Consider the following 27539-nt stretch of genomic DNA (forward strand, 5'->3'; position numbering starts at 1 on the left):
TCCAAGGCAAGCGCCGCTAGCTAACATGACAACATGACCAACTATTAACAATGAAAAGGTAGCTACAGGCTGGGTTTTTTGCACTCATTTAAAAAGTTAATTGGCTGGGTGACAGCAGGATATAATACAGGAAGACAGGAGGGGGGCGGGGAGGTCGCCTTGCGGCTGTAAAGCTTTGGGGTGCCTGCTGCATAGATGCATGCTGGGAAGGAAAGGCTACAGGATGCACACAGCAAGGGGGAAGATATTGTGATGCTTAACTACCATCGTGTTTTTATGCTACATCCAATTATGGATTGTGATGATGGCAGCTTTTAGAAGCTTTTGTTGCAGTAAAAAGTTTGATTTTGATGATATGAACTTTAGTCTTTAGAAGATTTGTATACACTTTGTGATACAAAATGCTAATGATTGTGTTTTATGCATTATTTCATTTACATTTTGTATAACACAATAGGGATGACTGCATTGTTTTAGATTAGTATTACATTTGTTATGATAATATGTAGGGCGGCACGGCGGACGAGTGGTTAGCGCGCAGACCTCACAGCTAGGAGACGAGGGTTCAATTCCACGCTCGGCCATCTCTGTGTGGAGTTTGCATGTTCTCCCTGTGCATGCATGGGTTTTCTGCTGGTACTCCGGTTTCCTCCCACATTCCAAAAACATGCTAGGTTAATTGGCCACTCCAAATTGTCCATAGGTATGAATGTGAGTGTGAATGGTTGTTTGTCTATATGTGCCCTGCAGGGTGTACCCTGCCTCTCGCCTGAAGACAGCTGGGATAGGCTCCAGCACCCCCCGCAACCCTCGTGAGGAAAAGCGGTAGAAAATGAATGAATGAATGAATAATAATATGTATTATTTGATAGGGATGTGGGCAGCACGGCGGTCGAGTGGTTAGCACGCAGACCTCACAGCTAGGAGACCAGGGTTCAATTCCACCCTCGGCCATCTCTGTGTGGAGTTTGCATGTTCTCCCCGTGCATGCGTGGGTTTTCTCCGGGTACTCCGGTTTCCTCCGGTTTTAAACATGCTAGGTTAATTGGCGACTCCAAATTGTCCATAGGTATGAATGTGAGTGTGAATGGTTGTTTGTCTATATGTGCCCTGTGATTGGCTGGCGACCAGTCCAGGGTGTACCCCGCCTCTCGCCCCAAGACAGCTGGGATAGGCTCCAGCAGCCCCTGCGACCCTCGTGAGGAAAAGCAGTAGAAAATGAATGAATGAATGATAGGGATGTTCCGATCAGGATTTAATGGTGCCGATACCAATAATCCCAATCCATGAATGAAATTGGTCGATACCGATACCAATACCGATCACTTTACATGCAGTATGCATCCTGATAACCACTTTAAAAACTTTTAGTGCCAAACTTTTTAGCAGCTGATGTGCAGGCTCAGGCTCTCATACACACACAAACACACGCGCGTGCGCACACATGCACACTTGGCTGCAGGAGAACTCCAGCTGACAGGTGCTGCCTCTGTGAGTGGCTTGCATCCACCCATTATGCAGTGTGTATGTGCAGCAGGCAAATGTGTGTGCGTGCAGTCAAACCCTGCCTGCTCTTACTTCCTTTTTCTGCCCCGTTCTATGACTTCCTCAGCCTCCATGCATACCATCCTCTCTGTGTGCATTCAGAAACAGCTTACCTACCTCTCAGCGCTCCACTGGCTCTCTGCTCATCATCAGAGTGGTCCTAGCGGCCTCTCTATCTCCATCAGTGAAAAAGGCTGAGATTAGCTATAAGAGCACACCTGGGCCTGCCATGAATACCAAAATCCTCAATCCTTGCCTGGCAGCTGATTCCTGGCAGTGAATTGCATGAACCTCCCCTTCAGCTTCAGGCCAACCGACCTGACAGCTTCATCTGTCTTGTGGTGGGAGTTACAAAGCTCACGAACAAAACCACTATTTGGCTTTACATACGAAGTTATAAAAAGCTGAATAATACAACTCCATGTAACCAACAGCTATACCTCAGGGATCATTCAAAAGTATTTGCTGTGAATCTTCAATGACCCACTCACCCACCAAATCCATTTCAACCCCCCCCCCCAACCATCAACCCATCCATCCTATGCCGCTTGTCCTCTTTAGGGTGGCATGCTGGAGCCTATCCCAGCTGACTTCGGGCGAGAGGCGGGGTACACCCTGGTCGCCAGCCAATTGCAGGGCACATAACAACAACAACCATGCTTCCATGACCTTTGCTTGACATCAGTGGATTATTTTTTTTTGTTTAAAAAATGAGTGCAATTGGAACTACTGTATTGACCTGTACTTGTCACCCCCAATGTTCTCTCTAATCTGCATGTAGGCCTGTCAGGATAACTAATTTTGCTGGACGATAATTATCCAACAAATTATTGTCAATAGTCAATATTATTGACTATATTTTTTGAGAACATTTGATAATAAATAAAACAAAAAAAGACAAAAACCAAAGTGTAAGTGTAATTATTCACTTAAATAAAAATCACAATCATAAAGGACCAAAAAACGCTACAATAAAAACACACAACAAAGGTAATAGGTAAACAAAGAATAATGGTTAAACAAAAATGTGCAGACTAGTCTCAGACCATACACAAATCTGTAGCCACTTCAGATTCATCAGATTGTGAGCAAGGAACACTAAATTGTTGACCTTGTGTGGTTTAAGGCCAGATCTCTCTGGAGTAGTAATGTTAATAGCTGCGCTAAATATTCTCTTTTGTGAGAACTACTTTTACAAAATAAAAATGGCCAAGAGCTACTCATGTTTGTAACATTTATTTTCATAGCTCATTTCAAGCCAAACAAAGCCCATATGCTCGTTTTACCAGAACATGAACAAAATGCTTATGTCCACAACTCATCATTTCTAGTTCACAGTGCATTAAATTCGAATCTTCTGACATTATTTAATGAAATCCTGAATGAAAAGCAGGTTTATCCACCTCTGCTGGGTCCCTCCAACCGCATCCGCTGCCTTCTGAGGCGCAGATGCAGCCGACTCTCTCTTCTGTGCCCGGAGAGGATATATAATATCAGTGATAATAAGATGATAATTATTGTCGATAATCAAGATTACTGACGGTTTTTTTTAGATAATTTTTTATTAATTATGGCATAATGTGAGTACATCGTATCAAAACCAATAAACTTTAATTTCTCAATAGTATTAAAAATTGTAATTGGAATGTCAAGAGCTTTACCTAAAACTGCAGATAAAATTGTAATATGTATGTAATATTAATGCAAGCTATTTTATGAGCTATTTTAGCTCTTATTTTATTACACTATTAGACAGGATGTGCACCGTTCTTATTTTGAAGGCCGGAAGTGTGATGTGTGTTGAAAATGTGTTTTGACAATTCAGCAGCCAAGCTAAAACACTGGACTACAGTAACAAGCACTAAACCCAACTCATACAACTTGAGTGGCACACACACAGACATAGGCGCATTAGCATGCTCCGCTAAACCAAGCTAACCCATCTAACCCATTTAGCTTATACTGGCTATTGTTGTACGAGAGGTCATGCTCACATTCCCTGAGTATAAGTTTTTTTTGCTGACTTAGTCAATGTTTCCGGTTGCCGCCTTGACATGTGTAGTTCAAGAAAGGGCTGGTTGGTGTTTGTGTGGACATGCCGTTGAGAATTAGCAGTATGCTAGGGAAATATTTGCACACGCTCTCCTCTCCGCACTATGAGAGAGTAGTCCAGGCATAGTGAAGGAGAACAAACGCTCACTAACGCTACAGAGCCGAATATCCTAACATCCCAACGTGAAAATGAACAGCGACTGAGACGAATATCAAACGACCAACATGAAGCTAACTTCACCAATGTAAAGAGAGCGGAGCTAGAGGAAAACAAACACACATGCACATGTCAATTTATCGCGGCTTTTTTTGGAATTGTTTGACTAATCAATTTATAAAATTATAAACTCTGAGCTTTCAATACAACCCACCAATCGTCTCTTGATCCTACCCCAAAGTGAACAGTGACTTCACAATAACAAGCCGATGTAAACACTTCCTGGTAACAGCTTCAATGTAAAAGCATTCAAAGTGGCAAATACAGCCACACAGCAGGCCACATTTCATAACTCACTCCACCACCAGCAGATGTGTCAGGAAACGCGGCGGGAGTTGCAGGAAGAGAAAGAGCAGCTGCCGTTAGACGGCAAGCAGCAGGGACGTCTGGGCGAGGTAAGCGCCTCCTTTTGAAGCCCATGCTCCTGTTTCAACTAACTCACTTTAAGAGAAATTACACCAAAGTGGCTTAATGTTCAACAAGTATTTTAGTATATACAGCACCATATCTTTTCAAGGGACAATACTATAGAAATGTATCATTTAGAGCAGGGATTCCCAAACGAACACTTGACTAGGGTCCGTGAAGGTTGGTTTATTTGGACTGTTCCAGTCTTTACTGTTTGGTTTCTGGAAACTTTAAGATTTGTTAAAGAAATGGAATATATATATATCAGTATGAGGATTACAGGGAGGTCCATTTGAGAAGCCCTGCTCTATGTGTGTCCAAAATTACTAACATGTAATGAAATGCTGAAGATGAAGTAGACTATTTTTAAGCGTCTGACTCACCCAGGCCAGGAGGGTTCTCAGGACATGGCGGCAAGGGCTTGGGTGAAGGTGCCTGATTGGTCTGTGGCTGGACACTCGGCCCCACCTGTTTGCCCGCAGCTAGGAAGCTAGCTGATGTGGCGTTGGGCCTGGATATGTTGTAGTAGTAAAAATGATGTCCGCTCCCTATTGCTCCGCTGGCGTTATTCCGGGAGCCGTTACGTCCGTTGTTGAAGCGGCTGAACAGGTCGAAGCGCTGCGAGTAAACGTCGAAGTAGAGGATCATCATAATGAGGAAGTGGAGCAAGCAGAGCAGCAGGACGCCTTTGCAGATGCGCTCCAGAGTTCGGCCCAACATCAGCCGGGTCATGGCCGAGGATAATGAGCGGCGGGTGACCGGCAACAATCATGCGCTCATCCCGACAGCCTTGTGGTCAATATCCACTTTGATTTGAATATGGAGTTCACTGCTAACCAGCTATCTGACCTCTGCAGGGGTCATGAGGTCACTGTTGGTGATCCAGTTTGGTCCTGATGCGTCCCTGCATGTCCAAGGACCTAAAACAATTCCATATGCATTGATCCCAGATGGTCTTTAGGCCCAACTGTGCACTTGGCGAACAAGGTGCGTTATCTCAACTGTAAGGCAACGTGACATGCGGCCATGCGCCACTGCGCCATTCAGATGGACAACAACGCCCTCGTGGGGTTCCATCGACTTGTCAAGTCATCCCAACGCTGCCTGGGTCTTGCAAACGATCCAAATCTCCTGGAGGGTCTCCTCAAGCACCTGAACAAAAGAATTGAGATAAACAAACAATTCTGTATTTACTTCATGTAAGGAAACACAATTTATGGGTAATGTGCAGCAAAATAGGGACTATGGAGTATAACACTGCAGAATACAGAGCACGCCGCTGTCCATATTTACATCCAAATAACTTGGAAAGTATTTAAGAAAAAATAAACCACAATAAAAGTTGCTTTGGCGAGGTCGGCGTTACAATCAATGAGGTAAGAAACAACAAACCCGGAGGAGAGACATGAAGATGTGATGCTGGAGTCATTAGAATAGATAATATCAGAAATGCAAAAAGTAGGACTTCGCTAAGTAGGATTTCTTATTTATAGATGAATATTTCATAGTTATAGCATAGAAAACATGTTTACGGCCTTCTACTGTAAATATGTTTTTTTTTTACATCAGACATGAATTAACACCCCTATAGTCACATTTACACTTAATTTAGGCTGGAAATATGTACAATATGCTTTAATGTGTATATGTCCCAATCTGATCCGTGGTTTTAACTCTTTAAGGGGACCTATTATGCTTTTCCACTTTTCTGACCTATAAATGTAGCTAGAATGTTGTATTCTCATGTTAAACAATGCCAAAGTTCTAAATAATGAGGTTTGCACATATGGAAGTGAGCCCTGAAAGAAATTTGGGATGGCTCTGAACATTTGGTTTCAGGGAGATTTTTCTAACACTGGCAATCTGCGACATCACAGAGTTCTTGGCTTCCTTATATGGGCGTGCGCTGTAGGCCAGAACCGATCTCTGCCCTCCACTATGCTCTGCTTCCCTCAACCTCCTTCAAGCTCTCCTTCTCTGTTTACGGCAGGACCAAACAACTACATGGACCGTATTTGACTCGCAGGCCACACTTTGCCGACCCCTGCTCTGAAGTGCGGCTCACAAAATGTCTGTGCAGCAAACTCATTATTTTTTATGCTTTGTTGCTCACAGATAAACAAAAGGTCAGTGGAAATAGTTCTTCTGTTTGGCAAAACAAGAATGAAAGCATCCCTGTAGAAACCCTTACTTGTTATTTGAGCCTTGGAAACAGTGAAAGGTAAAAATTAGTTTTTTTTCCAAGCTGCACACTGCTGAGCTTGTTTGTCTCAGCAGAAACTTGCAGGCTGATCTTCATTAAAACAAACTTGGTGGACAAGAGGAATGAGGCCATTTAGGCCTGTCACGATAACAAATTATAACAATAATTATGATAATTGTCCAACAAATAATCAATATTATTGACAACATTTTTATAAGAATTTTTAAATATATTCTATGGCTTAATAGCGTAAAAAAAAACAATTTAATTAATTCCTAATCAGTTAATGATTGTTTTGTGGCTGAATAAAAAATGCATATTCAAGCATATTCAATTACTTATTAATTATTCTTGACCTAAATTGAGCATTTTCAAGCATAGAAATTAGGGATGAGCCAGATGCTCGTTGTAGATAAGTATTTGTTACAGATAATGCATTTTTGCCCAGTATGTGCATGGAGGGAGTACAGCTCTTCATTATGCTCAATCGTGATGATGGAACATCATTATGTATTCACTCTTTATGCTCTGTGATTGGCCAGTCACACACAGTGACCACCTTTTTCTTGTCACTGTTTGTCAGGGCTGCTCAATCACATTGTCAACCCTTTCATTCGCATTTTACTCCTGAAATAAGTCTGTACACAGTGAATCAAGCCGCTCATAGAGGCTTGCCACTGGAGTTCACCTCCTCAACTTGGTGTGTGTGCACCACTATGGAACCCTGCATCCAGCCTCTGCTTATAGCGGATGTCATTTAGTGATAGTGCTATGAAAACACAGCATGGACATAATCATTTGTTAACACTCCCCCTGTGAATATAAACCAGGGATGTCCAAAGTGTGGCCTATGGGCCGCGTATTCTACATTGGCCACAAAGTGACAGGCACTAGACTCCTAACTATGGTTCCCTAGGGAAAACATTTACTGTGACACTGATTGTGCAGGAGCCAACGGGTGCATTTTGATTTGTATACATGTTTTGTTACCTTTCATTTGATACCTCATTCACTTCTCTACTCTAAATATTAAAGCAGAGCTAGGGAACCTATGGCTCGGGAGCCAGGTAGGGCTCTTTTGATGACTGTATCTGGCTCTCAAGCATTTCTTACCACAATAAAAATGTATTTTTGCTAACATTTTAAAGTAAACATCACAGAAATGACTGTTAAAAATAATATTAAAAATCAACAACTTTCTTATGCATTTTAATTCGTCCATCTATATTCTGCTGCAATACGGCCAACCATATCTATCTTTCCTGATGATATTTTCCAGGTCAAACACCAAAACTTGATTATTACTGGGTAATACGGTAGTCTACCTCGGTCATTGAGATGTCAAAAAAACATGTAAATGTAAACTTTTCTCCTTTAGTCAAATAGTCACCTAGCTAAAGCTGCAGAACCAAGCCTTCTGACGAAGATGGCCAAAAGAATGAAATACGTCTACGGAGTACGGTGCAAAACTATGCAGCAGCAGAAGTTGTATTAATGGCAACAAGTATTTGATTTATTATTAGACACTGCGCTGCTCACAAAAGTGTGCTGGCCACACCCCATTGGCGTGGGGTAGTGTGCCTGGTCTACGTAATTAGAGCCCATTATCTAAAACTGTTGGTCTTACATAAAAATGCACACATTTTATTGTATTCAATGTTTAAAAAAATGTATATGGCTCTCACAGATACACTTTTTAAAATATCTGGCCTTCATGGCTCTCTTCGCCAAAAAGGTTCCCAACCCCTGTATTAAAGGTTAGAGCTGATTTTATACTGGAAAATTGTGCCTTTGGTCCCCATTCTTTTAAAAGAAAATTGCACTTTTTTGGGAATTTTGCCCTTCACTCTCAATCCTTACATGAACACATATTTGTTCACAGTGCAGTCATGTCACCAAAAACTCACAGGGAGGTTTTTCAGAGTGTCATTTCAATGCAATAAACAATCACAGCAAACACTATTTAATGTAAGCGTCTGAAGCAGCATGCACATTTTTGTCCCATCACATCTGATGTCAAAGACGTCACGCATAATAGGAACTCAAAGTATGACGAAAGTATGATGCCAACATGTTTCAGCCAACCACAAACAGCCAAATATGTATTCTCATCGGCTTATCTCCATGAATCTCATCCAAAGGGAAAAAAAGAGATAGAAAGAAAACAAAGAGACTCGTTGGAGAAATGTAAGTCAGTCGGCGTCTTAAGGATTTATGTTTAATTGGACTTATTTCTCAGTTTTAATCTCTATCAGGGTTGGTTCAAGGCATGAAGTGTAAAGCGAGCACACATTCACACACATCATGTGCTAGCACTATATTTATTTTCCTAACAGTGTTGTGTTCATGGCATTAGTTGTTAGCTGTGTGTCCAGCCTTCAACCTGGAGAAGTGGATTGCACTTTGTCAGGCCTCTACCCTCAGACCTGTTCACCTTGGGTGTACCACCTGAAGACTCAGCTCCTGCTCCTTGAGGTCTTGAGTTTCACTGAGGCACGCAAACAATAAAAATGAAAATTGAAATCAAATATCCTACATCCTGATTTTAACAACCAACCAACGTTGGTCATAGCCATGGTCAATAGTCATCATTAGTTCATTCATTCATTCATTCATTCATTCATTTTCGACCGCTTTTCCTCACGAGGGTCGCGGGGGCTGCTGGAGCCTATCCCAGCTGTCTTCGGGCGAGAGGCGGGGTACACCCTGGACTGGTCGCCAGCCAATCACAGGGCACATATAGACAAACAACCATTCACACTCACATTCATACCTATGGACAATTTGGAGTCACCAATTAACCTAGCATGTTTTTGGAATGTGGGAGGAAACCGGAGTACCCGGAGAAAACCCACGCATGCACGGGGAGAACATGCAAACTCCACACAGAGATAGCCGAGGGTGGAATTGAATCCTGGTCTCCTAGCTGTGAGGTCTGCGGGCTAACCACTCCCCCGCCGTGCAGCCCTATCATTAGTTCATTAGTTTTCTAATGGGTCACCTTTTCTGTTTGCTCCAAGTCCAAACTTGTCATATTAGTATCATGCTTATGAAATCGGCTGCATCTTTACCATCACATTTGTATCAAATTTATTAAAGATGTATATGAATAGCATCATAAGAATCATAAGCTTTGATAACTATTAATGCTGTCCGCATTTTTGCTAGTAAGTGACCAAAGAGTTGTATTAAAGTCAAACTGATGTTTAACAAAAGAAAACTTGTCTCAGAAGTGGACAAAAGGTTGGACTTAAATGGTAAAATAACAACACAATGACTGTGAAATCATCCCAAAGGTGCATTTCACAGAATAAAAAGGTCACTTCTCGCACTTGCAACTTTTTAATAAAACTAAAAAGGTAATATGATATCTCTGTGGAAATGGACCTTTTCGTTTAATGCGTCATTTTAATTGCACTCAGAGCTGAGCTGAAAATGTAGCAACCTCAAGTAACCAAAATGAGATGAAAAGGTGTCTTTTTTTTCCGTTCACATTCACTAAGGAGTATAAGAATAAAGATGGCCTCTCGAGTATTTAACTTTATCTCTTTTTGTACAGCTGTGAAATTTACATTTAAATAACAGTGCCGAGCTCTGCAATGACTTTTGCATTGACATTATTACAGTCGCTTGAATCTGGTGCTGCATACGACAAACACTACCAGCATGTATTATTCTTCAAACCTAAGTGCAATGTTATGTCGCGTATGTGGAGGCCAGGCAGGCCGGATTTTTAGCCATGCAATGTGTGTGTGCGCATGTGAGTGCGTGTGTGCACGAATCAAATCAGTCAAGTGCAGTCAAGTCATTGGGGTCAAAGCTTTAAATTGGAGATTTTAATTCAAGCTGAAGGAGTGTCTAAGAAGGCATGGCGGAAGGAAATGTTTCACGTAGTCCTTTTCATCACTTCTCCTCTTGTCACATCAACGTAATAGATGCCTCACACTTTAACAGTTACAGTAAAGACGTTAAGAGATTAGCTACTGTATTGTTATTGCTGCACGCACAAGTGTGGACATTTGTCAAAACAAGCACCCCTGCACTGTTATTTTCTCATATAAATACACCACATGGTGGGGCTGTTATTAAACCACACAAGTCGGATTGACTTGAAAATTCTCATACAGCTCTAAAAAAACAACCACTGTAAACTTAGTGTTTCAGCCGGATCATGTGTAACCCCAAAGTGCTCCTCACAGTGACTCTGGTACGCTACGGCTGCGGAAACCATGTTCACAGAGCAAATGTTTACACAATAACTCGGCTTGTATACAGGAAGTAGCCAAATTTGCCTGCAGAGCTGCATTGTCGTTGATTTCTGTTGTTTTTTTTGGTGTCTTTTGAGTAATTTCTTCATATTGTTGTTTGTTCCTGATGATATGATATGATATGAGAGTGCTCCAGCGTCATCCAACAGCAGTTGCTAGACCCCAGACTAATTTTTTCCGCTGTTTCCGCTGTTCGGTAGACGCAGCCGGAGCTGGCACTACACAGAGCTGGTGTGAGTCTACAACAGGGACTTCAATCTTGCAGAATGCTTCCGGCTGCCACAACAAAGCCGCAAAGGAGTCATTCCACCTCATCTGGGATAGGCTCCAGGATACCCCGAGTGAGGATTAAGCGACATAGAAATTATTTGGCTTGTTCACCCTCGCTCGCAAACACATAAAGCAGTGCTTCTCAGTTATTTTCTGCCATGGATCAGACAGTTTGATGAGCCTGGTGGGTATTGTGGAGATGTCTGAGCCTGGTGATGCCATAATATGCAGATTAGATGAGTGAATGTACTATCACAAACTTTGGGGCATACTGATGTTTTTGTCATTTAAGGTATGCCTTTACGTATATGTAACCATTTTGATGTTACAAGTGAAAATGTGAAATAGTAATATAAAAACTTAATATTTTCTTAAAGGGTTAACTCAAATCATACACATGTGCCACAGACCAACCCTGCACCCTGCTGAGGCTCTAGTCTGCGTCCGCACTCCGCATAGTTTGGGATTTAAGTCAAGCAACGCTTGACAATCAATTTAGTCATGTATTTGATGTACAATGACAATGTACATTAGCTTTGTACACAAATTAGACCATGATGACAAGAACCCCCACACAGCCCTGGCAACCCAATGCCACAGATGCATTGCAGTCCTGTGAAAAACAGTGAATCCCATATGACCATGTTATATCTCATAAGGCATTTTTTGCTGACAAATCACATAACCCTACTATTGTGTAATGCATACTATAATACATGCCCCTACACTGCTCACACTATTGACATATCCTTGAGCAAGATCCTGAACCCACCGTTGCTGCTGATGCTGACTCAACGCTGACCCTTCCATGGCATCAAATGACACATCATTAGTTACCATGTTATTGGGGGAATGAGGCGACATTGTAAAACTGCAACCTTAACAAGGAGAAAAGTGCTAAATATAGTACAGAAGTGAAGTCTGTTTACTACACATATGCTTCTTGAGCCAATAACCGGCGAGCAACAATAAGCAACAGTGTCGACAACATGCCCAGCTAGACAAACATCTGTATCGTGAAATTTTAATTGGGCTGCAGTGGCTAGACCGCTCATTTGTGAGGGTACAGCATTCATAGTTTGGTCAAACATATGCTGGAAAAAAGAGACCCAAAGGAAGTAGAGGGTTTTCATTTAAAATGGGCAAAAAATTAGCCTGCATTAGCATTAGTCCATTAGACGCTCAGTTACAGTGCAGCTTCAGACCAGATGGTGGCGGTAATGTGTCAGTCAATTGTTTGACAAGCTCACAGAAGATCAGAAGAAGACATTGAACTACAAAAGTGGTGCCAGTCGCCGCCAAAAGACTAGAATTTTATCCTAACTTTATCAGGTATGGCTTTGTAAATGAAGGAAGAGCAACATCTAGTTTTAGCTTGTTAGCTTGTTCAACTGTGAGTGGATTTGATTTATTATTGAAAACAAATTAATGTGATCAATTAAATCTAGACGGTGTTAATATTTAATGGGCCCCATTAAATCTGCACTGAAAAAAATCGGGCCTCACATCAAAAAGGTTAAGAACCCCTGATATAGACCACTATAATCATGATCATAGTGTAAAAAAAGTAGTATTATATTCTTTGCAAAGACAAAATGCTTGCATTGGATCTCCTTAGAGAGTAGTGTAGGTGTGTCCCTAAAGTTGTGTCCTATATGTTTACTTTGCAGATGTTCTCAGCAGAGCCCTCAGGCTTTATTGTACACCAGCAGCTCATGTGGAAGATGACATTTTGTCTCATTGGAGCGGCAACAATGTGAAATTGTTTTCAAGTTGTGGCTCATGACCGCGGCCAGTAGTATGCTGGAGGACGCATGAAAAAAATGATTGTGGAGAAAGACAACATTTAGTCAGATGTTCTTCCTCTCTTTCTCTTAACCTCCCACCAGCTCTTCCAGCTCTTCATCAAAAATGCATCGGCCATGTTACACCTGATCGTCTGGAGCTTTTTCAGTTCTCATGAATGCAGCACATCCTGCTGGAGGCAAGTTCAACTCCCCTAAGCACAGCACGGCATGGCGGGACAGACAGACAATATAGAAGGATCAGAAGTATGGTCTGTAAAAAAAAAACATTATCCAAAGAACACTAGAATCTTTGAGGGTTGTAACAAGGTTGGATGATACAGTTTTGGGACCCTTAATAATAACGACGATGTACAATGTTGGATCCATTAATAGTTAACATGTGTATGACCCATGTGTATATTATTTAGCGCAGTTATTGTGAATATTATTGTGAAGTTGTTCTCATGAGGGTCACCGGTAAAATATCTTTTTAATTACCGCTCCCTTGCTAGATTGCAGTGAATGAATTAATGATCACTGTTTTGTGGTAGATTATGGTCTATTATTAGTCCAAACATAGTGAAATACAAGTACTGTATGTAGTAACAATGTACTGTGGTCACTAGGCGGAGGTAACAACACACAACATACAGATATTACCTTACCTTAACATATATATCTGCTATACACGATATCGGTGGTCCAATATACAGTATATACCGATTATGGCATATGGCAGATTAATCAATATCGGTGAAAATATAACTGATATTTTCCGATATATAGCTTTTTCTATACTGTGCCGCAACTCTGTCTTAGTGTCTGTCTGTGCTGTCACTAACTCATTCACTCAATTTTTTCCACCATAGAAAGCTGTGACTTTGTAAAACAATATAACACTTCACTTTAGTGCCATGCTGCCAAGGTGAAGCTTTAAGAGAAGGTTTAATGTCATATAACGTGCATCTCTGTGAGTTAAAAATACATGCAACTGTTATCTAAGACTCTTGTAGAGCGTTTTAAAATGAAGTAAAGTAAAGTGAAGGTATATGAAGGTATACACAGTCTACTACTTCATTTCATACTGTACTTCCATGCAGGATATCCAGGGGCTCATACATTCACAATAGATGGATGGATGGATGGATGGATGGATAGACTTCCTTTATTGTCATTGCATAATACACAGCAGTGAAATTGCCAACGAAATGTCGTTGCCTGGCTCCAGTATACTAATAAATAATAATAATAACAATGTGGAGAATAAATAGATGACATCAAATAGGAACAACAATGTCTTCATTAAAATCATTTTGAAAATGTTCCAAGTCATGTATTTAGTTGTCATTTCATATACTGCTATACTGATATATGCATGTTTTCGAAAGCAGCGACATTGTAACATAAAATGCAGTTTTATACCCAATTATTTTTATGTATGATTAGTATGTTTTATGCATGATTTGTTTTATGTAGTATGCTTTATGTAGCAATTGTTTTCGGCAGCTGTTTGCACATTTTTCTGTAGCTTTAGTAAATTAGATGTTTATGTGAATCTATCCATCCATCCATGTTCTACGCCCTAAGCCTTTTATATACATACAGTCTCATTGATTGAAAAACACCTGACATTTGCCTACATATGATCACTTTCAGCCCAATGCAGCCACTTGTTTTTATTTGAAAATGTGCACATGTGCAGTAGTAGCCAGGGCTCCAGGGCAACAGCTAAAAGTGAATGACAGAGGCATGTCCTTATGTTGACAGTCTTACAAAATAAACTTCCTTATATTCATTTGGTAGTCTTCTGCTTCTTGCGTTCAATCATATTTTATGTAGAGTAAAAATTTATCTTTGTGTAGAATGTATATCCTGTGTATATCAATGCTCTTTTTATATACTGTATATTGGCCGATGTGTTAGTTGTCGGCTAATGTATCGGCTATCGGCCGATATATCGGCCATCGGCTTCTTTCAGCCCTCAATATCGGCATCGGCCCCAAAAATCCCATATCGGTCGGCCCTACGTAACACTGCATGAGGTCAGCCATGGCCTGTCCGACTTGACAGAGTGAAAAAGAAAGTTTTCCTCTCATTCCTTGTGGAAGTGGTAAGGTATTTCATGTCTACAGGGCTTTAATAACATTATAAAATTGTATTTACAAAGTCATAACCAGGTTTTCTATGCTCTAATTGCAAATCTATTTCATTTATTACAGTCGGGTCTGAAACCAATTAACCGCTTAACGAGGGACAACTGTACAATGATTTGAAGCCATATCAAAATCAACTCCAATCATATTTAATAAGCAGGAGAAAGTGTCAAATACTTTCATTGTCTGTTGTGTATAAAAGACGACCTGCTCATGCCATTTTGTGACATGCAATGTTTGTCACCTTGTTTACACCTTGTTAAACGTAAACAGCGTAGTCACTAAAAGTGAATGGAGGATGTCTATATGCAAAGGAGCTGACGTCAACATTGAAGCAAAATATGAACATGTGTGTTATTGCTCTGGGTTTTCAGTCAACAATTCAAACAATAACAGAAATATGGTATATTGTCCATTTTTTACTGAGCTGCATTTATAAAAATAATATAAGTAAATACTACAGTTTCTGTAAACAGCGCCCTGCTGCCATGAAATATACCAAAATGCTTGCAAGTTTTCTCGATGTGATACTTTATAATGCAAATCGATTAGAAAATAATAGTTCTAATTTTTGCTTGCAATGCCATGCTTTTGTTACGCCTTTCAGGAGTATTTGTTCAATTTTTGGTTATTTTGTCATATACACCATTACCCAACATCAATTTCCACACCGCTATTAATTCAGTAGCAAGGTCCCTTGCAAAAAATGTTTCTGTATTCTTCTTAATATGAAAGATTGCATTAATTCATGTTGAGGGGTCAGATAATAATTTCAGTGGTTTTCAATGGAACCTTTTTGGTCAACCTTTTTGGAGTAGCTGTGCTACTTTACGTAAAATGACTATTCTGGAAAATTCCACTTTTATTCATTTAATGCAGCCAGAATGACTTGAAAAGAAAAAACTGAATGGCACAACACGTCCCAAAGATCTCTTCAAGTGTCACAATCCCGCCATTATATTACAAAAAAACCTCACCTATGATACATCACGTTTATGCATGCAATTGAAGGATAAAAAACTCAGCAAAGTAATGTCTTTGAATGGCCCATCTTTTATACAGCTGTACACTGAGGATTACCAGCTGACATTGTGACAATGAAGCCAAGGGGAGGATAAAAAAAAAAAAAACGGCTGTACTTTGTCATTGTGAAAGATCTGGGTCATGTCACTAAAGAATGGGGTCATTTGATGGTCATAAAACATTAATATCTCACAGGATCAAAGTCACAATGGTATGTATGTTAAGGCTCTAATATACATGACGTTAAGCTACGTCAGATGTGGCTTTGTGTTAGCCTTCCAACTCTGCTGCAATGAAGCTTTTTATTGGTCAAGAAGTTAAATGTAAGTGAAAGAGCTTTTAGAAAGAGCTTGAGCAGTTTGCTAGTTTTGATCCTGCTTGTTGAGTATACGGTATCCATTATCTGACTGGAATCTGTCCATTGTGTCCCAACTCTAAAAGAACCACTACCTCCTTCTTAATCGTATCTAAAATACCAAAATACTAACAAACATCAATAATGCCTCATTTTCTAATCTCCACTCACAGTGACAGGCTTTCATCGCTGCGCCGTACGGGGATTAATTGGAACGCCAATATAAGTGAAATCTTCAAGACGAAACACTCTTAATGCACAAAGGAATCATTCAAACGTACTTATTTATTGATATGATGTACACAGAGCAAGGAACAACTTGCCGCTGTCTCCTTTTTGCTGCGGTCTCCTCGCACTTTGAGGTGTTCAGGCGCACAATTTTGAGCGTTAGGCGCTAATTGTTTTTCCATTTTTATTCACCTACCCCCCACAGCAATTGACATACCCCACTCTGGGAACCACTGCTCTGTGATATAAGTGCTGTCCCATTCATGCACTAAAATACTTTTTGAAAATTTGTGCACCGTAACTTCACTCTGAATTCCCGCGCGGCACGCATTAAAAACGCTAGGTTTTAAGTGTTTCTTTCGTCATGCATTTACTAGAGGGTCTCGGCTGGAGCGTGCCTTCACAAGTTTCAACACTCCCCCCCTCTGTGAAATATGTAAACCAGGGATGTCCAAAGTGCAGCCTGCAGAATAGCACATTGTAATAACCAAAGAGAAAAATAAACATAATGCATAAAGTAAGAAGAAAAAGTGTATGACTGTGAAAAAGTTGACATTTTGCCAGTGAAACCAGTGAAAGACACTTGCTGGCCGTACGGACAACGCCCATTAGTAATTTAATGTGATGTGATGTCAGTCATGTTATGTAACTATATGTGTAGCTTAGTATATTTGTACACAGGATGTAGTGTGCCAGGCTATGTATGATATTGCATATTCATATTATACTGTACATAGTCATACATAGTACCAGGGAGATGTAGGCCTTACGATGGCACTGTGGGTTAGCATGTACATTGCTTGAGTTTATTTATTATTAAAACATTTCACATTGTTCCGATATGTTTTTCTGTTCTCATAATTTGTTTATGTGCTCCTGTTTTATTTTTATTTAGGAGCACAGGTGCTCCTAGTTAAAATGCTAAGTAAATAAAAAAAAATAAAGTGTACAGCCCTGGGAGGTCATTATTCAATAATAATAATAGTCTTACAGACAGTGTCATCTTTCAAGGATCACTAAACTCATCACACAACAACTTGAAAGAGGACCTATTATGCTCATTTTCGGACCTTTGTATTGAGTTGTGGACTCCTCTAGAGCAGCTACACACAATAACTATCACAAAAAACATCTTAGATTTTCCAGAATCTGCACCTATTCCAGCTGTATTTCCTTGGAGTTGTGCCTCCTGCGAAAATGGTCTGTTTTCATTTATTCCACCTACGGGCCGCTTCTGAGCATGCCCACTCCGCTGTGGTTGGTCACACGCCCAAAGTGCTTCCTAACTATGAACCATATAAGGAAGTCCGCCTCTTTGACATCACAAACCCAGTTATCCTCCTCATCATCAGAGATTTTGGTGAGTGCACAGTGTTTTTATGTTTTGCTACACAGCACTTCTTTTTACACTTGTATGTATAATGCAATTTTTTTGCAATGGCAATAGTTTGACCCTGTAATTATTATTTCCATTTTCAAAATCCATGTGAACACCAATGATTTCTTATAGAAGTCAAGTGGAATAAGAAAATGTAGTTTCATTTTCCACGCTTCTGATTTGGTTAGCAGCTTTTATGTGCTAATGCCATCAAGCCCAACAGGAAGCATTCCATCAGTTATGTAAGCGCCGACACTCCAGTGTGACTCGAAGCACAACATGACAGCAATGATTTTTTTTTTTTTACTTCCCAGCCAGCGAGCTTTAAGACGCGCTGTCGTGAAGATACATGAATCAGATACTCAGCCCCACTCGACACACTGCCCTGACCTTTCAGTGTTCATTAAAGCAGCGGTTTACCGAGCACATCCCAGCATCCCTCATGTGCACCAGACGAATGTCAGCAGCGCTCAACCTACGCAAACAACAATAACGAAAACAGAGCGACACAATGTAGCGTACTCATACGTAAAACTTTTTACTTTAATAATAATTTGGAGTGCATGAGAAAACGCAGTGAAACAAGTATATTGCACAAACAGTAGTAACAGAACTAATGTTGTAATGTCGCTAGCACACTAACTACTTAGCCTGAATCAATAGCTGCATGAGTGTCCCAATCTCATATTGATATTGGGTATTAGTCCAATATCAGCAAGAAAATGGATCGTATTCTATCGGGCTGCATCTAACACCTCTAATATTAAGTCTATTCCAGACTCCACTCCAGCACTCCTATCTGGCAGTGCCCATATAGATCACAACAACATGTGCTAACATGCTCAAACACGTTGCAGCCATGCACACATCAGTACTGGGGACGTGTCTCGCCCCCAGTCCCTCGCCATATCTTCTTCTTCTTCTTCTTTCTCTTTGGGCTTTTCCCTTCAGGGGTCGCCAGAGCAAATCAATCTCCTCCATCCAACCCTGTCTTCTGCATCTGTCTCTCTCACACCAACTACCCTCATGTTCTCCTTCACTACATCCATAAACCTCCTCTTTGGTCTTCCTCTACGCCTCCTACCTGGCGGCATCCTTCTACCATTATATTCACTATCTCTCCTGTCCGAACCATCTCAGTCTGGCCTCTCTGACTTTATCTCTAACATGTAATGTCCCTTTGATGTACTCGTTTCTGATCCTATCCATCCTGGTCACTCCCAATGAGAGCCTCAGCATCCTCATCTCTGAAAACCTCCAGTTCTGCTTCCTGTCTTTTCCTCAGTGGCACTGTCTCTAGACCAAACAACATGGCTGGTCTCACCACAGTTTTGTATACCTTTCCTTTCATTTTAGCTGAAACTCTTCCATCACACATCATGCCTGACATTTTTCTCCACCCGTTCCATCCTGCCTGCACACGCTTCTTCACCTCCTTTTCACAATCTCCATTGTTCTGAATTGTTGACCGCAAGTACTTGGAATTCACCACCTTCTGTATCTCTTCTCCCTGTAACCTCACTCTTCCACTTGGGCGCCTTTCATTCATGTTGCTGTGGCTAATCTTCATCCCTCTCCTTTCCAGGGCGAGTAATGCAATAGTTACTTTTACTGGTGAGTAGTTACTTTGTAGTGGAGTAACTCAGTAACTCATTTACTATTTTGGAGAAGTAACTAGTAACTATAACTAATTACTTTTTTAACGTAACGTGCCCAACACTGCTTAAAGCAAATACTGCATCTGTAGTACTCCTTTTTGGCATGAAACCTTACTGCTGCTCACAAATGCTGACTTTTGCCCTTAGTCTAGCTTCAACTACTCGTTCCCATACCTTCCATGTATGGATGATTAGCTTTATACCTCTGTAGTTGCCACAGCTTTGCACATCACCCTTGTTCTTAAAAATGGGCACCAACACACTTCTCCTCCATTCCTGAGGTATCTTCTTACCACTTAAGATCCTATTGAACAACCCAGTCGGGAACTCTACTGCTATCTCTCCTAGACACTTCCATACCTCCACAGGAATACCATCAGGACCAATTGCCTTCCCAGTCTTCATCCTTTTCAATGCTCTTCTCACTTTCCCTTCATCAATCTTTGCTACTTCCTGGTCCACAGGAGACACTTCTTCTACTCTACTCTAAAATACTCTTTCCATCCATCTTTCCAAAATACTACTGGCATCTGTCAGTACACGTCCATTCCTATCCTTGACCACCCTAACCTGCTGCACGTCCTTCCATCTCTGTCTCCCTACCTTGCCAACCTGTAGAGATCCATCTCTCCCTCCTTACTGTTCAACCTGGCATACAAGTCATCATAGACCTCTTGTTTGGCCTTTGCCACCTCTACTTCACCTTACAATTTATCTCTCTGTACACCTGTCCAGTCTAGTGAATGATGGGCAAAATTTGTGCAACAGTGCAGTTCCCCTTTGAGATACTGATGCTATCTATAGCTATACTATAGTATTTTTATATGTGTTCTATTACAACATGACACCCCTATTTAAAGGGGACCTCATTTTTCGGCCCTTTGTATTGAGTTGAGGACTCCTATAGAGCGGCTACACACAACAACCAGCACAGAAAGCTTTCTCAAACTTCCAGAATCTGCACCTAATCCAGCTGTATTTCTTTGGATTTCTTACTTCCCACGGAAACGGTCTGTTTTAATTCATTCCACCCACGGCTTGCCTCCAGGCACGTCCACTCTGCTGTGGCTGGTCACACTCCTAAAAGCTTAGGAGGACTTTCAGTGGCATAGACAAGGTCAGAGATAATCAATTTTACAACATTGGTTCTTTTGTTGCGCAGTGTTGTGCAATATACTTGCCAAGAAATGCAAAGTCCGCTGATGAAACGCCGCCTGGCGTCTCTGCTTCTGATCCAGTTGCTCATTTGGCAGAGGAGCAAAGGAACAAATTAATTGCTTCAGCAGGAGGAAGAAGACACTGAGAACAGGATTGTGGGTCGAAAGGGGGAGGAGAAGATGACGATTTGGTCAAATGCGATCTTTCTGGGTTGTTGTTTGTTTTTGAAAGCTTGCGGCCACTGCTGTCCAATTATCCGCTCTGTGTATGTCCAATTGATCAACCTTTGTCCTTTACGCTATGCATTCAATAGCTGATGGGTGAAAAGGCCTTTCAGGTGTGTTTTTTAAAAAAATGCTGAATGGAAAATGTAACATGTAAACGGTGTTTCTGGAAGACTGCTTGACCTGTGAACGGTGAAAACTTCACCTGGCTTTAGTGAAAATATTCATGGTAAATTTCTGACTCGAAGCATTTTTAATTTAACTCGAGTGTGTTTATGTGTGTGTTTCAAGGCTTCATACATATTAATTCATTTTCGACCGCTTTTTCCTCACGAGGGTCGCGGGGGTGCTGGAGCCTATCCCAGCTGTCTTCGGGCGAGAGGCGGGGTACACCCTGGACTGGTCGCCAGCCAATCACAGGGCACATATAGACAAACAACCATTCACACTCACATTCATAGGCTTCATACATATCTTTTGCATAAAAAAAATTCATACATTTGTCCAACGATGGAGAGAGCATGAAGTTGTTCATTTCTCTGTCTGCATCATATCACCAAATCAGTAAGTTTGATCATTAATTTATACATTAAGCATGTTACATCTTGAAGATTTCATTTATATTGGTGTTCCAAACCCTCCACGCAATGGTGAAAACCTGTCACTGTTAGCGGAATTTCCCCCCGGAAATGATGCTTTATTGTTGGTTGTATGTTATTTTCTTTACATTGGATACCGCTCTATCATGATTGTTAAAATTCCCCCATTAATTTGGTATTAAATGAATATGCATACTTAAACCAGAGCAGAACAAAAGCCGTTCAAACAGAAGGATGCTAACATCAGACTGCAATAAAATATATGTAGGAGGATTATTTATCATGTCAAACTTGATCAAAATGCAACCATGCCACAATACAAAGCGTGGGAACTACAGTGCTAATCTGCGCAGACAGTCACATAATATAACTGACATCCCATCATGTACAATTACAGTACATTACTAATGGCCACACTACACAGGAAGAAAGGCGAATTAACCTTTAAAGAGCAACTGTACTCAATACTGAATTCCAGCTGCGGGGTACACTCTGGACTGGTCACCAGCCAATCACAGGGCACATATAGACAAACAACCATTCACACTCACATTCATAACTATGGACAATTTGGAATGACATCTTCCTGTATCAAAACGACAGTTTATGTTTTGGAGCCCGCCGATGTGAAAAAAAAAGTTGTTAACAGATTGTACTCTAGTTTGATTCACTTTGTATGGGCTTATTTTATGAGCAAAATGTAAAATGAAAGGGTTGAAAGCCGTACGTGCACAGGTGCTCCCTTTATATTTTTCATACTCGCATGATTTACATTTAGGTACATATACGGGTAAAATGTTCGCACTGTACAGCCCTGATAAATGACCTTGTGATTGAAACCACTTTGTCATGCACTAATCATTATTACATAAAATAAATAAACTTGTAATAAATGCAAAGTTTTAAAAAATACAAAATAATACAACAATAAAAAGAGAATGAGTTAGAATAGTCCTTGAAATGGAGACGTTATTATAGTGAGGGCATCAGAAACAAGCTACAGCAAAGGGTAAAGGGTAACAACAAAGCCAAACTTAAAAAGACACATTCATCTCTAGTCACCACATGCAAGTGGAGCTAAAAGGGCAAACCCATCGGCATTGGTCATTGCTTCATTATTCTTTGGGAAAGCGGACACAGTAAATACCAATAAGAAAACCAAATTTTGTAGTGGTTATTGTATGTTACATTTTGCAATACAGCAATCTTTCATTTACTTCGGTTAATTGGTCCTAGTTAGTTAGAGCATCTGTTTACGACCTCTAAATATTTTTTAGCATCATTAGAGGTCTAGTCATAACGATAACATAACACCCCTATATTCACCTTTATACTTGTATTACCCAATATAGTCGACAAAATAACAGTAAATACGCCTTTTACGATATAAATAATACTCATGTTTATGTGAATTTATATAAGTGTGTCCCCTAGGGGAGCTTAGTGGTGGTTGTACAGGAAGTGATGTGGGACGCAAAAGTAGTAGTAGTGTTTGTATTAGAGATTTTTATTACATATTATTGTGCCTGCCTGCAATAAAAGCCTGTTGTTCTGGCAATCACCTCTTGTGTTGTGCGTGTCATTGAACATTACAGTAACATTACTGACACCTATGGACCAATGTACAACACTACATATCATTCACAGTGTCTTTGGATGTGTTTTCTGAATGTCTTATACAGTATTTCATTTCATTGCTATGCTTGATAATGCTTCATTTTGGCAAAAATACACTAAATACTTACAGAATACATTCAAGGTGAATAGTTTTGACTAATTGGAGGCCATATTCAAACACAAAACTGTATAATTTTTAACATTTAAATACTTTTTTAAAACTGTGAAATTGATTGAGAAATTGAGAAATTCATCCTGCAAAGTGACAAGGAATGACTGTAGTGCATTTAGATTTTTTTTTGCTGATGTATAAAACCATCTTTCATTGCTCTCTGAGTTAATTGTCTCATTTCCACCTATCAGACACTGAGAGACTCCACAATCAAGTTTGTCTATCAGGTATCAGGGTTTCGCATAGAGAACTGAATCTGTGACCTTTCTGCTTCCATGGTTCCATGTAATTAAACACCCGGGTGCCACAAGCACCTCTCTTGTTATCTGATAACACAGAAGACCAGTTCCGATAATGCCTTGCCACGTGAGAAAACTAAATATTATGTACACTATCACAGTACAGCCCTCATATTGCAGCAATCATTTTATAATATCTTCTCAAGGGACAAATTTAGAGGGTGTACTTTAGAGTAGTCGGTGTGCAACTTTTATAGCGGTATAAGTTTACTATCACCACAGCCATTAGACTCTAAATTGCTGACAACACAAGTGAGTACATCTCACAGTGAACATGTCCAAATTGTGTCCTTGGTGTGAATATTTAAATCTTGAACTACCTTGACATGAAATTCACGAAAGCTGTGCATGTTCTTACTGGAATTCTATTTCCACGCCTACAACATACTGTTTAAAACTGCCATGCCCTTTCCCAAGGCAGGAGATGGTGCTCTGATTCAAAATGTCACAGTACATGTTGGGATTTATGTTTTCCCTCAATGGACAACTTCGCCACTGCCTGCAGCACTCGTGCAGCCCTAGCTCATGACAGCACAACCACCACCGGACACAATTATCTAGCTACTCACTTGCTTTGCCAGATATGGCTGTGTGTTGACTAATTTTCAGTGCATAGTCAGCTATACATTTATCAGCTTTACGTTCTATACACAGACTACTCTTAAGTACAGTTATGGCCAAAAAAATGGAAAACAACACAAATATTACATTTTCACAAAGTCTGATGCTTTAGTTTTTACGATGTCAATCCACATAGAATCTTGTGAAGAATGATAAAAGTGTCATGAAAATGAACTTAATTGCAAAAAAATAAAAATTTCCACTTCATTTCAGCCCTGCCACAAAAGGACCAGCTGACATCATGTGAGTGATTCTCCAATATAAGTGAGAGTGTTGACAAGGAAAAAGACTCTGACTGAGTGAGAATAACAGACTTGAGGCTTCAAAGGAGGTGGTGCTTCAAATGTTTGTTCTTCTGTTGACCTGCATGGAAGCAGGTGCAGACATCATTGCTTTGCACAAAAAAGGCTTCACAGGCAAGGATAGTGCTGCGAGAAAGATTACGGCTTAATCCACTGTTGCAGTGCTTGCTCAGGAATGGTAGCAGGCAGGTGTGAGGGCATTTGCATGCACAGTTCTTCCAGACTTTTGGAAGATGACCTGGTCTCAAGAAGGGCGCAAAGAATCCACATCAGGGGGAAGACTGGTATTCTGCAAAAGATACGGTTATTGGACTTCTAAAGACGGGGCTTTTTCTGATGAATCACATTTCTTTGTTTGGAACATCCAGAAAAAACGTGTCCAAAGAGGAGAAGGTGTGTCCTGCCAACAGTAAAGCATCCTGAAATCATTCATGAGTCGGGCTGCTTCTCAGCCAAGGGAGCAGGCTTGCTCGTAACTTTGCCAAAGAACACAGCCATGGATAAAGAGTGCTACCAAAGCATCCTCTGCAAGGAACTTCTACCAATCAACCAAGAATCAACCAGTTTGGTGGCGAATAGTGCTTTTTCCAGCATGTCATGTGTCAAAGGTGATAGCTGACTGGCTCGGAGAACAAAACATCAACATTTTGGGTTCATTTTGGGTCAGGAAATTCCCCAACTTTTGAGAACTTGTACACAACATAACAAAAACCTGCAAATTCTGACAAATTGCTCCCAATTCCAGAATGCAGTCATGGGCTACCCAAAGTCAGGATGTGGCCCAGAAGTGAATTGGAAAAGATGTGTCAACACTGAGAAATATTGACTCTTTCCATAAACTTAGTGTAACTTTCAATAAAGGTCTTGAACAGGTATGAAATGATAATGATAACGATAGTAGAGTACCTCACTATATGATAGTAACAACTGAGCAAACTTTGTGAAAGCCAATACTTGTGTCACTCACAAAAATGTTGGTCATGTGACTGTATAAGCAAGTTTACTTCCTATAGTATTAAGATATGTGAAGACATGTCATAAAAATGCGTTCACCTTCCGACATGTGTCCACTTCCGAAATAACCGAAGTACAAGTTTTCAAGCTGCACAAACGCAACTTAACTTAAAATTTCAAAAGGTTTTAAAGCATTTGAAGGACTCGTGGGCCATTTTCTGCTTGTGTTTTGCACCTTTTTTTGGAGCCACCGATGACAATAATAACCATAGTTATGGTGTCACGCTTTGCATGGTCCTGGCCCTGAAGAGATACTGTGTTTGAAATGAGAGACACGTCAGATTGGATTACCATCTAAGGTACCCTGCCTGTGTGGACTGCCTGGTTAGGTTAAGCTTCATCATCAGGAAGCCCTCCTCCTCACCGTCATCATCATCATCACCATCATCCTCCCCTTCCCAAAACTGAGACAGAAGCTGGCTGGACTCCCACCAGTCCCCATGTACACGCCGGGCATGATACAGTCCCCCTACACACACATCTTTAAAGCCCAACATTGCAAGCATGCATATGCAAATGTCGCTGCAGAGTGACTTTCATGAGCTTCACCCCCACTTGGTGGAATCTGTGATGGGTGTTTTTGCAGGGAAACAGGGAGGGAGGCTAGCATGGCGGCTGGGGAACAAAATGCACAACAGAATTACGACAGGAGCCACATAAAACTGAATCATACACTGTAAAATGGAGCTAAGCAGAAGGCACGTATGGAGGCTGGTGTGGAGACAAAGGGAACGCGTGGAGAAGACACACAAGAGCTGCTTACCTTGAAGCTGTCAGACTGATCTTCTTTGCAGGAGCCTCACATAGTTATCATTTAAAACAGAGCAGATATTTCCCAACAAAAGAAAGACAGTATGGAAGATATCCCAAACAGCCTATAGCTACTCGCTCGTAAAATGTCAATTCTGTAGAAAAAAAAATCAAATAAAAGTAGCAGTGTTGTTTAGCTAGCTTCCCCGCCCTGTCGACGTTAGAACATTCAAGTAAGTTTTTAAAAAAGACACCTCTTCGTTCTTTTCCCTTTTCCCATTTCCCTGTATATTGATGTGAAGCGAAAGAAGGATGCTCCTCTTCTTCCTCTCTCCAGCTGCCAGCAGGTCCCTCTTGGCTTTCACTGACTACGGAAGCCCGCTTGAGACACAAATGACTGCTTTATGCATTATTTATCGTAAAATAACTCATACATAGCATATAATATCTGTTATACTGTCCTGCGGATAAATATTATATGATTGTTTTGGTTATTTTGGGTATTTTTAATTCAATGTTAAAACACACTTTCCAATGCCGTGCCAATGTATATGGTAAAATACTGTATGTAGACATTGGTAGCTTGATAGCATAATACATGATTTTAAAACTTTACATAAATAATAAATACGATTTATTATGGAATAAAAGTTGTATGAGTTTACATAAGATTTACTGTAAAGTCATGTAGGTTTGAAAAATGCTTCGCTCTTTAACATTTCATCTTTCAAAATTAGACGTCTATATATCGCTACATGTATTAGAACTTAGAATATATTATAATTTTCTAAAAAAAAAAACAATGATTGTATATATTTACATGTTTATACATGGCTACAAATTAGACGTGTTTACCAATAGATAGATTTACATTTTAATACACGTTTTATTTTGATTTTATTTACATAAAACTCGATTGGTTTAAAGACGTATGATTTAAACTCATATGGGTTTGAACATTACAATGTTACTATTTGATAACTTATTTTTGAAAAGCAATTGTATTTTTATTTCTTATAATTTTAGAAAAAGATATTAGAATAATTACTTTTAACTATTTTTTTAATTGCACGTTATTTATCAAAACATTGCAGGCTGGATTGTCCAATATTTTTAATATGCTAAAATAGTACACATGCTGTTTAAAATAGTTAAGCTGCTGGTATATTTAAAGCTTTCATTTTCTATTTAATTAATCTATTATTAAATTACCATAGATGATAAATATGGGTTTAAAA

The 27539-nt window shown here is 40.2% G+C and overlaps 1 protein-coding gene across 1 annotated transcript in view; it reads right to left on the reverse strand.

The window, feature by feature from the left end:
- The window catches only part of b4galt2 (UDP-Gal:betaGlcNAc beta 1,4- galactosyltransferase, polypeptide 2), a 98043-nt gene extending 71410 nt beyond the window's left edge, over window positions 1–26633 (reverse strand). The window contains exons 1-2 of the mRNA XM_058066147.2: window positions 26315–26633; window positions 4606–5374 (exon numbers count right to left, since the gene is read on the reverse strand). Coding sequence (XP_057922130.2) covers window positions 4606–4954 — 349 coding nt within the window. The 5' untranslated portion in view covers window positions 4955–5374; window positions 26315–26633. The remainder of the gene's footprint in view (window positions 1–4605; window positions 5375–26314) is intronic.
- Window positions 26634–27539: the final 906 nt, after the last annotated feature.

Source organism: Doryrhamphus excisus, linkage group LG6, assembly GCF_037039965.1.
Source record: "Doryrhamphus excisus strain RoL-2023G ecotype Guam linkage group LG6, RoL_Dexc_Guam_v1.1, whole genome shotgun sequence".
Taxonomy (NCBI): domain Eukaryota; kingdom Metazoa; phylum Chordata; class Actinopteri; order Syngnathiformes; family Syngnathidae; genus Doryrhamphus; species Doryrhamphus excisus.